This window comes from Lucilia cuprina, chromosome 3, assembly GCF_022045245.1.
Source record: "Lucilia cuprina isolate Lc7/37 chromosome 3, ASM2204524v1, whole genome shotgun sequence".
Taxonomy (NCBI): Eukaryota; Metazoa; Arthropoda; class Insecta; order Diptera; family Calliphoridae; genus Lucilia; species Lucilia cuprina.
Genome location: NC_060951.1, coordinates 7,286,880 through 7,302,849, shown reverse-complemented (window position 1 = coordinate 7,302,849; position 15,970 = coordinate 7,286,880). Strand labels below are relative to the sequence as shown.

Here is a 15,970-nt window from a genome sequence, read left to right as displayed (position 1 = left end):
CTCTGAGTTTTCAAGAAATAAACACGTTCCACTATATCTTCCTTTGGTCTTCCGAGAAATCATATACTTTTGCATATTTGTCTGCTTGTTTGTTAACGTTAAAATGATTCTTAACTTAATCTTGTATTTCAACAATTTACTAGGTTTTATGTTTCACTTTATCTTCAGCCCACCGCTTCATTAAGTCCACCAGGTTTTGGTATTACCACCACCGGCAGCACCACCTCCTGCTCCTCCGCCGCCGCCACCATTTAAAGGATCATCATGTTGTTCATGTTTAACAATATTGTCATCATACTCCTCCAAATGATCCTCATCCATATCATCGTCTATGTTATTGGCACTTTGTGTGGCATTATGGTGATTTTGACGATTCACTAAATTACGTCTTTCCAAATGTTCCACATAACGATGTAACACCTTAAGTATTTCAATCTTTGCCCTCAATTTACGACCATCACCTAATTTACGCAAAGTTGGCACTAGTGAGAGACAGAAGGATATATCACCATCACGTATTTTAAAGCTGGGATTATTGTTAGTTTCAGGTGTTTTCCTAACAACATTAACCGGTTTAATATTAGACTTATTTTGCAAAGCCTTAGGTGTAGGCTTTACCGCTCTTTTCAGGGGTGAACGTCTCGGCAGTTCTTTTTGCTGAGAACTATTGGGTCTAGAGTCTAGATTGTCGGTAGACTTGAGAAACTCATCCATATCCAAGTCGTCGGTGTCTTGGGACACTAAATCATCTAAAGATTCCAAAGACTTATTATTGGCCCTCCGTCTGTTCTGTGCCGGCAATTTGTAGCCCACAAAGGGACGCATAAATTCCATATCATCAAAATATATATATTTACGTTTCTTATGAGCCTCACCCGCTTCCTGCAATTTGATTTCACGATAAAAATGATCCTTCATGTGTTTCCACTTTGTGGATATTTCATCCACTGCAAAGGAATATTATGTTTGTAACATTTTACTTAAATTTAACATCTATTTAGCTTTGCTTACCTCTGGCTTCCTTTTCAACATCTGTATATGATTCCCAATCCTCGGTTGGTGTTAGATTTTCTGCTACTTCCAGCCAAAGGCGACGTTTATGCTCCCTTGGTGGTGTGTCCAAAAAATCTTTATTATAAATTCCCGGTCTTGCCTTGACTTCCCTTATTAAGTCGGTAGGATGAAAACCGATCATTTTTAAAGTGTTGTTCGCTTTTTTTTGTTTTGTTTATGTTATGCCACACTTTATATTTCTATTTTGGATGCTAATTTTCAGCTAAAATTTTTACTTACAAAATTTAGTACGAGCGTCTATAAAAACGCCATTTACAAGAGATCGGCGTCAACGAAAGTGAGTAACGGCGGCGACTAGCAATAGAAACTTCGGCGGCTGCTTAAAAGCAACTGTTAAACAGCTGTTGTTTTCAATTTTCATCGATATTAAATAACAGGCATGGAAAATTTATGTTATGGAATAAATACTATTAAATAAAAGACTACTTTTTCGATTTTGAAGTACTATAGTAGAGTTCTATAGTTGAAACGAAAAGTCGACTTTTCGACTTTTTGTATTTTATGAAAAGTTGACATTTCGACTTTCGACTTTTTGCATTTTATGAAAAGTGGACTTTTCGACTTTCGACTTTTTGCATTTAGTTAAGTCGATTTTTCGACTTTTTTCATTTAATTAAAAGTCGATTTTTCGACTTTTCGACTTTTTTCATTTTATTAAAAGTCGATTTTTCGACTTTTAATATTTTATAAATAGTCGACTTTTCGACTTTTTCCGACTATTTTCGACTTTTTCCGACCAGAGTTAAAAATTTATAAAGTTGCCAGAAGAGTAAATTTATAATGTTGCCATTTAACATTATATTATTATTATTATTATTATTATTATTTTTATTATTATTATTATTATTATTATTATTATTATTATTATTATTTATTATTATTAATAAAAAAAAAAATTATTTATATTTTTTCTATTTGTTGCAATTTTTTGAGTTTTTTCGAATTCTTTCTATTTTCGACTTTTTTCGACTATTTTCGACTTTTTCCGAATTTTTCGACTTCTTTCGAATTTTTTCGACTTTTTCCGACTTTTTTCGACTATTTTCGACTTTTTCCGACTATTTACGACTTTTTTCGAATTTTCCGACTTTTCGACTTTTTTCATAGACGATAGTAGAGTTATCGACTTTTTTGGAAAAAATAGTCGACTTCGACTTTTCGACTTTTTTCGACAAAAAGTCGATTGTTCGATTATTCGAAAGTCGAGAACCCTATTTTGAAGTACTAAACTATAGTCTAGACTGAAAATATGAATAGACTAGACTATTTTTTATACTTTTTAAATATTTACATAGAATTTTTATAAAATTGGAATTATTTGAAAATGCAAATTACACAAATTTTATAAAAAATATTAAAATTTTAAACTTTATACCAAAAGTACTTTTCGCTCCCAAATATCGTATCATTCTATACAATCACATTTCTCGTTCTCATTTTGTCTCACTAAATTGACATTCAAATTTCTAGGTGCTGTACAAGCTAAACCCATTAAATATTCCAAATAATCATGAACCAAATCTGGTTCATTATGATGAAATCTTATACACCAAACATGACTATAATCCTCTTGAATTACATGACGTTTAGCTGCTGCACATAGGGCACCCACACCCAAATCATTAACCTCCAAAATGGTCTGCAACAAAGCAGCGCTAGTTTTTTCGAAAATATCTCTTTTCTCGCATTCGTTGATTTGTGGTATTAGACATAAAAAGAGTTTCACTTGCTGGACTTGCAATTTTAATTCCATTATTAGCATATTTATTGACATTATAGTGTGCAGATCCACCTGTTTGGTAAAGTAGCGTTGTCTGTGTTCGTTACTTAAGAGGTGACGTAAAACTTCATTTTGTTTAAAGTGTGGTGAAACGGCCACTACATACATGCCCATATCGAGTAGGGATAGAACTATGGGATAGCCAGCCTTAGTGTGGGACATTAAAACGATGGCATATTGTTGCCTCCAGTAGTTGAGGGGTGTTAGGCGTAATTTGCGTACAGATTGCATAATTTTGTTTTAGAAATTTATTAGGGATTTAGTATTTTTTTGAGAGTTTTGAAAAGGAAACCAAAAATTTTTGAATATATTTTTGTTTTTATATTATTTTGAAATTTGTTGATAGAACAGGATGTTTAGGCAAGTTTTTGTTAGAATTCGGAGTTATTTTGAAACTGGGGATTTATATTTCATAATTGGGAATTTCCGGGGAACATATTTTAGGTGAGTTAATCCTTCCCAATATGTCTATTAAAAGTCGACTTTTCATAAAAAGCAAAAAGTCGACTTTTCATAAAAAGCAAAAAGTCGACTTTTCAAAAAATGCAAAAAGTCGACTTTTCGTTTCAACTATAGAACCCTAGTTTACGGGGAACTTTTCTTTTATTTGGAAATTTATGATGTTAGTATTTCTCTGAAGTGGGTACAACTAACATTTCCGCTATGGTGACATGTAAAGGTGATTCCAAAATAAATTTCACTGCTCTAGCGATATCTTGAGGTTGCAAAAGTTGAGGAAAATCGGGTAAATTTTGCAAGTGAGAAGGTTTCTCGCTATAGGAACCAAATTTTGTAGACGTTATGCCGGGACTAAGAGACTAAAAGTTAAAATTTAATAAAAATTAAATCAAATATTTCGAACTATTTTCCTTCTCAAACTTACCGACAAACGTATTAACTTATCGCCCGCTAATTCTCTTCTCAAAACCTCATTGGTAGCACGTAGAGCATGCTTGGCTACGGGATACAAATTAAAACCACAATCGGGTATATGTGGCATAATGTGATGACCCAAGAGGCTGCATATGTTAATAATATGACATTCTTCTTCTCGATTCATTGCAGTTTTCATTAGTTTATAGCTTTCTTTGCTACAAAAAACCGCCGCCATTAGATTTGTATCAATCATACGTTTAAGAGATTCTTCATTTCCCTCATCTAGGATACGCGAAAATTCACAAATACCCGCATTGTTAATTAGTATATGTAACTTGTTATCGAATTTATTCGCAATCCATGAAAAAGCTGATTTTAAAGATTCCAGTTGTGATAAATCACATTGTTTTTGAAAGAATATAGATTCTTCAAGGGGGCTTAATTCTCTCTTCAATTCCTCTCCACTTTTTAAAGACAACGATAGATTTATTACTTTTATTTTACAGTTTAAAAGTTCTTGTGCTATGGCCCAGCCTATACCCGTACTGGCACCGGTAACTACAGCGATCTTATGCTGCCAACGATCCATTGTTTCAAATATATTTAAAGACACTGATTGCAAATGATCTTAATAATAAAGATCTTAACAAATGTTTGGTGCTTATTGTTCTATTTAATCTATTTTTTATTGTAGATTGTGATAAAACAAATACATATGTACATATTTATATAGCAAAACACTCAGAAAGTGTCTCAAACATTAAATTATATTAAATTTGATTAAATGTTTTGCACTCAGGCTGTTTATCAAGTAAACTTATCTCTGCAACAGAGACTAAATAAATGTCTTGTACAATTTAGTACTTTTTTATATTTTCCAGTACTTTTTGATTTAACATATTCTATTGTCTAGGCCAATAGTTTCATTATAGTCTAGTCTATAGTCTAGATTATAGTCTAGTCTATAGTCTAGATTATAGTCTAGTCTATAGTCTAGTCTATAGACTAGTCTATAGTCTAGTCTATAGTCTAGTCTATAGTCTAGTCTATAGTCTAGTCTATAGTCTAGTCTATAGTCTAGTCTATAGTCTAGTCTATAGTCTAGTCTATAGTCTAGTCTATAGTCTAGTCTATAGTCTAGTCTATAGTCTAGTCTATAGTCTAGTCTATAGTCTAGTCTATAGTCTAGTCTATAGTCTAGTTTTTAACAAAACTGTCTTTAGCTTCAAATTCTCATATTGACGATCACTGATATTTTCTAATAAAATTACCTTTAATTCTAAAAAAACTACATTTAAAATCTTGTAAATTTCGTTTACATTTTATTGAATTAAATAGAAAATATGTATTTTATAACTTGTTTAAAAACAAAAAATTCTGCAAAAAATCTTAAACTAATATTTTTCAGCCGTTGGCACCATTAACAATTCGGCAATGGTAACATGTAGTGGGGAGCCCAATATGAAAGTCACACCCCGGGCCACATCATCGGGTTTTAGTATTTCAGCACATTCGGGCATATTACTTAAATGTTCTGGTCTAGGGCTATTAGCACCGAAATTGGTTTCCGTTAAACCGGGACTAATGGTCTGGTGGGAAAAAAAGGGATATAATGAGAAAAAGTTATATTAATTAAATTTTGTAATTGATATAATTTTTATTTTAGCAAATTTTGTTATATGTTAATTTTGGGTATTTCTAAATTCCTATTTGGGAATTTTACAAAAAATATGCCGAAGCTAATATATTTGTTATTAATCCAATTTTTATTGATAATTTATAAGTTTTACTTAGTGTTTTGTTAAATTTTTAAAATATTTTTGCAATTTAAGTAATTCCCAAATTGGCGTTTAAAAATCTCTTTTTCGGAATTTAAAAAAGTGTATAGATAATGATTGTTTTTACCTTTAACAGTAGTTTGGCAGTTTTTGTTTCAATTTTTTGGTTTTTAGGGGATTTTATTACCAATTAATAAAATCCCCATTATTTGGGAATTTCGGGGGAAATTGTTTAAGTGTAATTATATACAAATTAAGTTTATTTTATGATTATTTAAGTGTTTTAAAGCAAAATTTTTGTATTTTTTTAGAAATTCCTAAAATGGATTTTTAAATCCCTTTTAGGAATTTAACTAAAAAGATGATTTATTGAAATTTTTCTTTAACAAAAAAAAAAAAAAAAAAATTAAGAATTTTTTTGAAAATAATCAATTTTTTTTAATTTCATTGCGTTTTTAAAAAATCAACTGTTTGGGGATTATTAAATTTCCATTTAGGAATTTAAAAAAATGTTTTGTTAGATATTTATAATTGTTTTATAACAAATTTGTAGTGAAAATTTATAAATTTTCTAAATTTTTTGTATTATTTGTTAGGGGATTTCAAAATCCCTTTTAGGAATTTAACCTAAAAACGGAAAATATTACTATTATATGGCAGAATTGTGTTTTTGAATGTATTGTGTGTTATTTTTTTCTTGATATTTTGCAATTCCCATTTTCTTTATATAAAATGCCCAATTTAGGCAATTCTGGGGAAACTAATTTAGTGAAATAATTTACAAAATTGGTTTTGTATTAAGACTGTTTAAGTGTTTTAGTGTGAAATTTTTGTATTTTTGTAAATTCCCTTTGAGAGAATTTTCAAATCCCTTTTAGGAATTTAACTAAACTCTAAGAAATAGAGACATTTTTTGTAGAAATAGTTTTTTATAGTATATGAGATAAATTCAACACTTTTTCTTAATTCCCATTTAGTATTTAAAAATCCCCTTTTGCAATTCCCATTTTCTTCACATAAAATGCCCTATTTAGGTAATTCTGGGGAAACTAATTTAGTGAAATAATTTACAAAATAGGCTTAATTTAAGATGGTTTAAGTGTTTTAGTGTGAAATTTGGGTATTTTTTGGAATTCTCTTTGGGAGAATTTTCAAATCCCTTTTAGGAATTTAACTAAACACCAAGAAATAGAGATATTTTTTTTGTAAAAATAGTTTTTGATAGTATATGAGATAAATTCAACACTTTTTCTTAATTCCCATTTAGTATTTAAAAATCCCCTTTTGCAATTCCCATTTTCTTTATACAAAATGCCCAATTTAGGTAATTCTGGGGAAACTAATTTAGTGAAATAATTTACTAAATAGGCTTAATTTAAGATGCTTTAAGTGTTTTATTGTGAAATTTTTGTATTTTTTTGGAATTCCCTTTGGGAGAATTTTCAAATCCCTTTTAGGAATTTAACTAAACACCAAGAAATAGAAATATTTTGTTGTAGAAATAGTTTTTTATAGTATATGAGATAAATTCAACACTTTTTCTTAATTCCCATTTAGTATTTCAAAAATCCCCTATGAGGGGATTTTTTTGCTGTTATTTAGGAATTAAAAAAAAATACGGGGGAAGTAATTTATGATTTATTTAAGCATTTTTGTAATAAAGAATTTTAATTTTTCTTATGCACAGAGTAGTTAAAACGCTTTCTAATGAATTTTTAATTATGGCACGATTTCTAATTCATTTTGAGTTCTTTGATGTTTTGTTGTTTTTTATGGGCAAAAACTGATGTAATATTAAAGTTAAATTAACAAATACTTAATAAACATAAATAATTGTGGAATAAATTAAGAACAAGTTTATTTGTTTGTAAAACCAAGTATCTGTACTTACCGATAAGCGCAATAGTTTGTCTTCAAACATTTCACGGCGCAACACTTCATTGGTGGCCCTCAAGGCATGCTTGGCAACCGGATATAGATTAAAACCACACTGGGGTATATGCTCGGGCACCATATGACCCAACAGACTATTAACATTTATCACATGACACTCCTCACCAAAGGCCATGGCCTTTTTCATTAGCCTATAGGCTTCTTTGGTACAGTATATAGAACCCATTAGATTAACATCGATCATACGTTTGAGGGCCTCATCATTGCCGGCATCGAGTAGCCGTGAGAATTCACACATGCCCGCATTATTGATTAAAACATGCATACGTTGGGCAAATCTTTGTTCCAGCCAATGAAATGCTGTACGCAGGGAGGGTAATGATGTTAAATCACATTCACGTGGAAAGAATCTTTCCTGTTGTCCTGTTGGTAATTCGGATTTTAAGTCTTCCATATGTTTTAGTTTGCGTGCCAAACCTATAACCACCATATCGGCCTTTAATAGATGTTGGGTTATAGCCCAACCAATGCCTGAACTGGCACCCGTTACAACAGCTACTTTACCACGCCAGCGTTCCATAGTGTTATAATATCTATTGACCTTCTTAAGTGATTGTTTTTAGGTTTTCAACACTTTAATTGAAAATGTAACGCTTTATTTGTTTTCAAAGTTTTAAAAACGTTTCCTTTTTTAATTCAAAAATCAAACGTGTTGTTTAATGTTTGAAAGTATTTTCCGTACTAATGGCAACTGAAAGCCTGCACTTAATGTATTATTAAGTTTTTATAAACAATTCAAAAAACAAAAAAAACAATACTTGTTTTTGTTTTTGTTGCTTTTTTAACTTTTGTTTTTTTTTTATTATTTTTTCCTAACCGTCTAAAAGCATTGAACTCAAGTTTAACTGGTTGCACTTTTAAATTTTTTTCAAATTTTGCTTTAAATCTTTATTTTAATCTTTTACAGAAAAACAAAAAAAAAACCTTTTAGTACTAAGTGTTTTTTTTTAGAACATATTTATATTTGTTGTAGTTGTTGCTGTTGTTGTGATTCATTTCCACCTGTTTGTTTATAATTTTTATATGTTTTTTTTAATCTCAACTACCTGGGTTATGAACGATTTTTAATTATATTAATTTTATTTATTATTATCTTGACAGTTTTGTTGCAAGTTTTCACACAAACACACATTTGCCGGAAGCATATTTGCTGTTAGAGTTTATTCTATAGTTTCGTAGAAATTTTCAAAAGTGAAAGTATTTGTTATTGTTTTTTTTCTAAATACTATTCTAAATAAGATTAAAATGTTATAGTTAATAAAATTATAACTATAGACTATAATTTAGTTAAACATATAGTCAAGATCTTACTATAGTCTGGGCTATAGTTTACTTTCTATTATAGTTTATAGGGTACATTACATTATACATTCTAGTCTGCACTATAGTCGTCTCTATTGGCTGGTATGTAGACTAGTATATAGTTTAGTCTATAGTCCACACTATAGTCAAATCTAGTATATAGTCTCGACTATAGTTTGGTCAATAATCTGTGCTTTAGCCTGATCCATAGTCTTGACTTTAGTCTAGTCTTCCATAACCTATTCTATACTCCGGACTGTAAACTAATTCTGTAGATAAGTCAATAATCTGGACTAAAGTCTAGTCTATAATCTGAATTGTAAAATAGTCTAGTCTAGATTAAAGTTTAATCTAAAGACTGTATTATAATCTAGCCTATGGTCTTGATTTTAGTGTAGTATATAGTCTATAATCTATCTTGTATTTTAGTCTTTATACTTGACTTTACTCTAGTCTATAGTTTAGACTATAATCTAGTCTATATTCTGGGCAAAAAACTAGACTTAAGACTGATCTATAGTCCAGACCATAGTCTTGTCTATAAGCTATATTGAAGTTTATTTAGTAGTCTGAACACTAGTCTGAACGTAAACTAGTTTTTAGTTTGGACTATAGTGTAGTTTGTAACCTACACTATAGTCTAATCTATGCTCTGGGCTAAAGTATAGTCAATTACCTGGATCACAGACTAATCTATAGTGAAGTCCTCCAAAGTCTGCAATTTAGTCTTGTATGTAGTCTATAATCTGGTTTATATTCTAGTCCATAGTCTTGACTTTACTCAAGTCTATAGTTTAGACTTTAATCTAGTCTATATTCTGAGAAATAAGCTAGACTTTAGACTAGTCAATAATCTGCACCGTAGACTAGTCTATAAGCTGTATTGTAGTTTAGTTAGTTGTCTGGGCTCTAGTATAGTACACAGTCTGACCATAAATTAGTTTATATTCTGGACTATAGTGTAGTTCATAGTCTACACTATAGTTTAATCTATGATCTGGACTAATGTCTAGTTAATAACCTGGATCGCAGGCTGGTCTATAGTGAAGTCTACTATAGTCTAGTATATAGTCTATAATCTGGTTTGCATTCTATATAGTCTATAGTCTTGACTTTACTCTAGTCTATAGTTTAGACTATAATATAGTGTGTATTCTGGGCTTTTAATTAGTCTTTAGACTGGTCAATAATTTGGACCATAGTCTAGTCTATAATCTGTATTATTGTTTAGTTAGTAGTCTGGAATTTAGTCTAGCCCTAGGCAATAACTAGTTTATAGTCTGGACTATATTCTAGTTTATAGTCTACTTTATAGTCAAGTCCATGATATGGACTAAAGTCTAGTGAATAACCCGGATCACAGGCTAGTCTATGATGAAGTCCATTTAGACAAGTATATAATCTATAATCTGATTTGTATTCTATTCTATAGTCTTTAATTTAGTCTATAGTTTAGACTATAATGTAGTCTATATTCTGGACTATGAACCAGACTTAAGACTAGTCGCTTATCTGGACCATAGTATAGTCTATAATCTGTATTGTAGTTTAATAGTTTGGACTTTAGTCTAGTCCATAGCCTGACCAAAAACTAGTTTTTAGTCTGGACTATAGTATAATCTATGGTGTGGACTAAAGTATATAGTAAAGTCCACTATAGTCTACACTTTAGTCAAGTTTATGGTCGGGACTAAAGTTTAGTCAATAACTTGGATCACAGTCTAGTCTATTCTTTAGTCTTGACTCTAGACTATGGTCTGGACTATAATATATTTTAAAGTCTAATCTATTGTCCGGACTTCAGTAAAATCTGTTCTATTGTCATGATTATTGCTTAATCCAAGTCTGATCTATAGTCAGGAGTCCTGACTCAGGACTATAGTGTAGTCTTGTTAGTATTAAAGTTTATAGTCTCGACTATAATGTGGTATATAGTCTGCCGTTAAGCTTCGTTTATACTTTGGGCTATAGTCTATTATATAGTCTCTACTGTAATCAGGTCTACAGTAGGGTTCTATAAATCGACTTTCGAATAATCGAACAATCGACTTTTTGTCGAAAATAGTCTCAAAGTTGAAGTCGACTATTTTGTTCCAAAAAGGTCGATAACTCGACTATCGTCTATGAAAAAAAGTCGAATAATCGAACAATCGACTTTTTGTCGAAAAAAGTCGCAAAGTCGAAGTCGACTATTTTGTTCCAAAAAAGTCGATAACTCGACTATCGTCTATGAAAAAAGTCGACTTTGTAAATAAAAGTCGAAATTTCTAAAAGACGAAAAAAGTCGAAGAAAGTGGGAAAAAGTCGAAAAGTCGTAAAAAGTGGCAAAAAGTCGAAAATAGTAGAAAATTTTAGAAAAGTGGAAAACAGTCATAAACTTTAAACTAGTCGGAAAAACCCGAGAATAGTCAAAAAATAATCGAAAGAATCCGATAATAGTCAAATAGTCGGAAAAAAATCAAAAAGTCGAAAAAAGTAGAAAAGTCGGAAAAAGTAAAAATGTTGGAAAAAGTCGACTATTTATAAAATACTAAAAGTCGACTTTTAATTAAATGAAAAATGTCGAAAAATCGACTTTTCAAGAAACGCAAAAGGTCGAAAAGTCAACTTTTAACTAAATACAAAAAGTCGACTTTTCGTTTCAACTATAGAATCGTAGTCTACCGTCTAGTTCAAATGGTAAACAATTATCTTGTTTATGGTCAATATTCTGGACAATAGGCAAGACTATAGTCTCTGTTAGACTCTAGTCTATAAATTGATCTACAGTCTGCTTTATTGTCTGGACTAATGTCTTCTCTATGAGCTGGATTATAATGTTTTCTAAGACTGGAGTATAGTCTAAAATTTAGTCTAGTTGTTAGTCTAAGCTATGGATTTGAATTTTTTAAATAAAACACTCTTTTGTTGTTGTATTTTGATTTTATACAAGATTTCTTTATATATTTTTTTGGAAGACTATTATACAAAGTTTAGTTGATATTTAGGTATTTAGAAAGCTATGGACTTGTAATTTCTACTGATTAAAAGTGATTGTGCTGAGAAATTTATAAACAAAGTTGAAACAAAAACTATATTTTGGAAAATACAGAAAGTATATAAAATAGGAAACCTTGAAAATTGATATTTGAAATTAAAAATTCTTAAATTTTAAACATTATCACATAAACATAACTAAATAGTATGAAAGTATTTAAAATAAATAATTAAAAAGAAATAATAAAAAGATATGTTTGAGTTCTTTAAAAAAGTTTATATTTTTCACCCTACACTTCCATGCCTTCATTGGAACGTTTACCCTGTTTATTGAGTGCTTCCTCATTTGTCAATTTAGTCTTTTCCGTTCTGGTGTGCCACACTAAAACCTCTTGGCAGTTATTAGCTAAAGGCTGCAGCTCTGAGCGTGTTGTCAAGTGTCTTAATATTTCACTTTCCTGATAGCCACGCTGTACCTCATAGCTAAACGTGGCCTGAGGATATTTAAAGAATAAGTCCGTACTTATGGCAAAGCCAGCCATATCTATGGGAAAAGGTCTTTCGGGACGCCAGGCAGCATTGAAACCTATAACCTCTTTAGTTTCGCTATTCAATAAAGGTTTCTCCACCATTAGACCACCCACTAAACCCACCGGCCAAACACCCACTTTACCCTTTTCCAGTTTAGACATTTCCGCAAACAATTCTACACTATAGGAATTATCATCATCCATAAAGTATACAATGCTATGTTTGTCGACATTAGCATTAGTGCGTACCCAAGATAAAGCTAAATTTCTCTGCTCTACACCTCTAGGCTTAATCCAATTAGGATCATTGTGTTTAAGTTTAAAGGCAGCTGGAGTTTTAGTATTCAATTGTGTAGCTCTTTGAGTTAAACCGGCTCTTTCTATAAGATTTCTTACTAATTCCGTGGTAGTTTCAGCGTCTTCTACCAAAACCCAATGCAAATTCGGTACCAGCATGAATATATGTGATAATCTATAAAAATAAGTAATAAAAACCACTATTAGTCATCATTTCTATACAAAAAGAAAAACGCCTTTAGGGTTTAATCAACTTTATCATCGTTTTTCTCTTCTATATGCCAACTCACCGGGTTAGTTCAGCCTTTTGTTGTGGTCTAGCATAAGTGGGTGTTATACAGTAAATTGTTGGCAATTCTTCATCTTGCATTTTACTATACATGGCCTGCAGATAGCTGGGTCCCTGACAAGTACGTTTGCCATTACGATGTACCATTAATAGCACCACCAGGAATACTATTATCAAAACCAAAACTTGTCTAGGCCGTATGCGTACTTCTGACATGTTTATGGCTAATTGTTGTTGTCTTTTCTTACATACACTTTGAAAATAGTTAGTTAACTAATTAAATTTCTAGTTTTAAAGTTTGTTTGAACTATTAAAATAACTAAAAGATATATATATCTTATATATGTAAATGATTTTAGAGATAAAAAAGGTAAACAAAAGTTACGATGTGTGGTGCAGAAAAAAAATAAAATACAAGAAACAGCAACAAATATGATGAAATGTCAAATACAAATACTAAGAAGAAGAGAGTGGCCATATCGATTATAAAAACAGATATGTTAAATACAACGATTCACAGTTTGAGAAGCATTGAATAGCATGTAAACTTTAGTTTGAAGCCAACAGCAGATTTTAACAACATGAATTTAAGTTAAATTAATATAAAATATAAATATTAGTCTAGTTTAGTATAAAGTGTAGTCTATAGTCTAGTCTGTAATATAGTATATAGTCTAATCTATGGTCTAGTCTAAAATCTAATAAATATTATAGTTTATAGTGTTTTGAATAATTTAGTCCATAGTTAAGTCTAATTTAGTCTATAGTTTAGTCTATAGTCGATTCTATAGTCTAGTTTATAGTCTAGTATATAGTCTAGTATATAGTCTAGTATATAGTCTAGTATATAGTCTAGTATATAGTCTAGTATATAGTCTAGTCTATAGTCTAGTCTATAGTCTAGTCTATAGTCCAGTCTATAGTCTAGTCTATTGTCTAGTCTATAGTCTAGTCTATAATCTAGTCTATAGTCTACTCTATAGTCTAGTCTATAGTCCAGTCTATAGTCTAGTGTATAGTCTAGTCTACAGTCTAGTCTTAAGTCCAGTCTATTGTCTAGCCTATAGTCTAGTCTACAGTATAGTTTATATTCTAGTCTATAGTGTAGTCTAAAGTCTAGTCTATAGTCTAGTCTTTAGTCTAGTCTATAGTCTAGTCTATAGTCTAGTCTACAGTCTAGTCTAAAGTCTAGTGTATAGTCTAGTCTATAGTCTAGTCTATAGTCTAGTCTATAGTCTAGTCTATAGTCTAGTCTATAGTCTAGTCTATAGTCTAGTCTATAGTCTAGTCTATAGTCTAGTCTATAGTCTAGTCTATAGTCTAGTCTATAGTCTAGTCTATAGTCTAGTCTATAGTCTAGTCTATAGTCTAGTCTATAGTCTATAGTCTAGTCTATAGTCCAGTCTATAGTCTAGTCTATAGTGTAGTCTAGAGTCTAGTCTATAGTCTAGTCGATAGTCTAGTCTATAGTCTAGTTAATAGTCTATAGTCTATATTCTAGTCTATAGTGTAGTCTATAGTCTAGCATATAGACTAGTCCATAATCTATTCTATATTCTAGTCTATAGTCTAGTCTATAGTGTAGTCTATAGTCTGGTCTATAGTCTAGTCTATAATCTATTCTATAGTATAGTCTATAGTCTAATCTATAGTGTAATATATAGTCTAGTCTATAGTCTAATCTATTGCCTAGTCATAGCATAATTTACAGTCTAGTCTATACTCTAATCAATAGTATAGTCTATAGTCTAATCTACAGTCTAGTTTATAGTCTAATCTCAGTCCTTAAACCACTCGATTATTTAAAATCTGCAACATTTCTTTAGAATTCCATTAAAAAATCTCAAATCTACTTCCTCTCCTCCCATATACCAGCAATAACTTGCTGTCAACAAATTTTGGTTGTGTGGCAGCTTCATTTCTACAATTCCAATTAGTTTCCGTCGTGATTTCAGCCGTTCAACATGTAGTGTCATATAGTTGCAAAAAATTAATAAAAAATCTTATTAAAATAAGAAAAAATATAAATAAAATGTTCTTAAGCATTTAATTAATATGTTTAGCTATCGGGAATTAGTGAAAAATGTTAATTATCTAAAAAATTAGCTTAAAAGTTGTTCCCAATATTGCAAGGTGTATGTGTGTGTCATGTTGGTGCTATAAAGTGTTTAAATGTAATGAAATATCATTAAAGTTGTTGAAAATTTAATAAAAGTATCGTTATTTATTTAATTAAAGCAATAGTTTATTGCAAATTTAAGCAAAAGTCTTTAAAAAAGAAAAAAAGAGCTACAAGTGGTTTAGTATGTAAGCTTGTGTGTGTGTGAAAATTTTTGTTAGCAATGAGCGCCAAAAAATCAACAACAAAATAAAAGGCAGAAAAAAACCAAAACAAATGAAAAAATAAAGTTACCATATGGTTGGTATGACAAGTATATGATTTGGTGAGTTGCCAGAATAAATTTTATATTTGTAATGAAGGGAGACGTTAAATTTGAATTTTAAAAAGGAAGTTAAGTGTTTAATTGAGATTTTCTATAATTTGAAGGAGTTGTAATGTTGAAAAAAGTTTAAATTATTATTTTAAAGGGATTTTGATTAATTAATTGTTTTATTTGAGAATTGTTTGAGAAAAATGGTGTAAATAGAAAATATTTTATAGATTTTATAAAAAAAGCGGTTAGTAGTTTAATTTTAAATAAATCTTGAATAATATTGTTGATTTAATGGCAAAATTAAAATAATTTAAAATAGATTTGGAGAATAAAAGCAAACATTTGTATATTAAGTCTAAATTTTAGCTTAGTCTACCGTGTTAATTACTTTCTAGTATATTTGTCATAATATATTTTGCTCTAGTGTAAAGTCTAGTATGTAGTGTAGTTTAGTCTTCTTGTTTAGTCTATAGATTAGTCTATATTCTAGTTTACAGTATAATCTATATTCTAGTCTATAGTCTAGTCTATAGTCTAGTCTATAGTCTAGTCGATAGTCTAGTCTATATTCCAGTCTATAGTCCAGTCTATAGTCTAGTCTATAGTCTAGTCTATAGTCTAGTCTATAGTCTAGTCTATAGTCTAGTCTATAGTGTAGTCTATAGTCTAGTCTATAGTCT

At 30.3% G+C, this 15,970-nt stretch overlaps 4 protein-coding genes across 4 annotated transcripts; all 4 read right to left on the bottom strand.

The window, feature by feature from the left end:
* Nucleotides 1-29: 29 nt before the first annotated feature.
* LOC111678703 lies at nt 30-1,386 on the bottom strand. Its single transcript, XM_023440121.2, has 2 exons — nt 1,012-1,386; nt 30-947 (listed from the first exon to the last, which is right to left on the bottom strand). The coding sequence occupies exons 1-2, from the start codon at nt 1,193-1,195 to the stop codon at nt 181-183; spliced, it is 951 nt and encodes a 316-aa protein (XP_023295889.2). The 5' UTR covers nt 1,196-1,386; the 3' UTR covers nt 30-180.
* Nucleotides 1,387-3,164: 1,778 nt separating this feature from the next.
* Nucleotides 3,165-4,370, bottom strand: LOC111678707 (farnesol dehydrogenase-like). Its single transcript, XM_023440125.2, has 2 exons — nt 3,738-4,370; nt 3,165-3,672 (listed from the first exon to the last, which is right to left on the bottom strand). The coding sequence occupies exons 1-2, from the start codon at nt 4,317-4,319 to the stop codon at nt 3,478-3,480; spliced, it is 777 nt and encodes a 258-aa protein (XP_023295893.2). The 5' UTR covers nt 4,320-4,370; the 3' UTR covers nt 3,165-3,477.
* Nucleotides 4,371-5,029: 659 nt separating this feature from the next.
* LOC111678705 (farnesol dehydrogenase-like) lies at nt 5,030-8,152 on the bottom strand. The gene is made up of 2 exons (XM_023440123.2): nt 7,400-8,152; nt 5,030-5,319 (listed from the first exon to the last, which is right to left on the bottom strand). Exons 1-2 carry the CDS (start codon nt 7,979-7,981, stop codon nt 5,125-5,127), a joined length of 777 nt encoding a protein of 258 aa, XP_023295891.2. The 5' UTR covers nt 7,982-8,152; the 3' UTR covers nt 5,030-5,124.
* A 3,519-nt stretch (nt 8,153-11,671) lies between these two features.
* On the bottom strand, nt 11,672-13,260 carry LOC111678701 (galactosylgalactosylxylosylprotein 3-beta-glucuronosyltransferase I). Its single transcript, XM_023440119.2, has 2 exons — nt 12,857-13,260; nt 11,672-12,741 (listed from the first exon to the last, which is right to left on the bottom strand). The coding sequence occupies exons 1-2, from the start codon at nt 13,069-13,071 to the stop codon at nt 12,030-12,032; spliced, it is 927 nt and encodes a 308-aa protein (XP_023295887.2). The 5' UTR covers nt 13,072-13,260; the 3' UTR covers nt 11,672-12,029.
* Between the last annotated feature and the right edge of the window lie 2,710 nt (nt 13,261-15,970).

Excerpts from the sequence above, each read along its gene's own strand:
- LOC111678703 (XM_023440121.2), bottom strand. The coding sequence starts at position 1,195 with ATGATCGGTTTTCATCCTACCGACTTAATAAGGGAAGTCAAGGCAAGA. Across the intron at positions 948-1,011 it reads TGTTGAAAAGGAAGCCAGAG|TGGATGAAATATCCACAAAG; the intron begins GTAAGCAAAGCT and ends ATTCCTTTGCAG.
- LOC111678707 (XM_023440125.2), bottom strand. The coding sequence starts at position 4,319 with ATGGATCGTTGGCAGCATAAGATCGCTGTAGTTACCGGTGCCAGTACG. Across the intron at positions 3,673-3,737 it reads ATAAGTTAATACGTTTGTCG|TCTCTTAGTCCCGGCATAAC; the intron begins GTAAGTTTGAGA and ends TTTAACTTTTAG.
- LOC111678705 (XM_023440123.2), bottom strand. The coding sequence starts at position 7,981 with ATGGAACGCTGGCGTGGTAAAGTAGCTGTTGTAACGGGTGCCAGTTCA. Across the intron at positions 5,320-7,399 it reads ACAAACTATTGCGCTTATCG|ACCATTAGTCCCGGTTTAAC; the intron begins GTAAGTACAGAT and ends TTTTCCCACCAG.
- LOC111678701 (XM_023440119.2), bottom strand. The coding sequence starts at position 13,071 with ATGTCAGAAGTACGCATACGGCCTAGACAAGTTTTGGTTTTGATAATA. Across the intron at positions 12,742-12,856 it reads CAAAAGGCTGAACTAACCCG|ATTATCACATATATTCATGC; the intron begins GTGAGTTGGCAT and ends TTATTTTTATAG.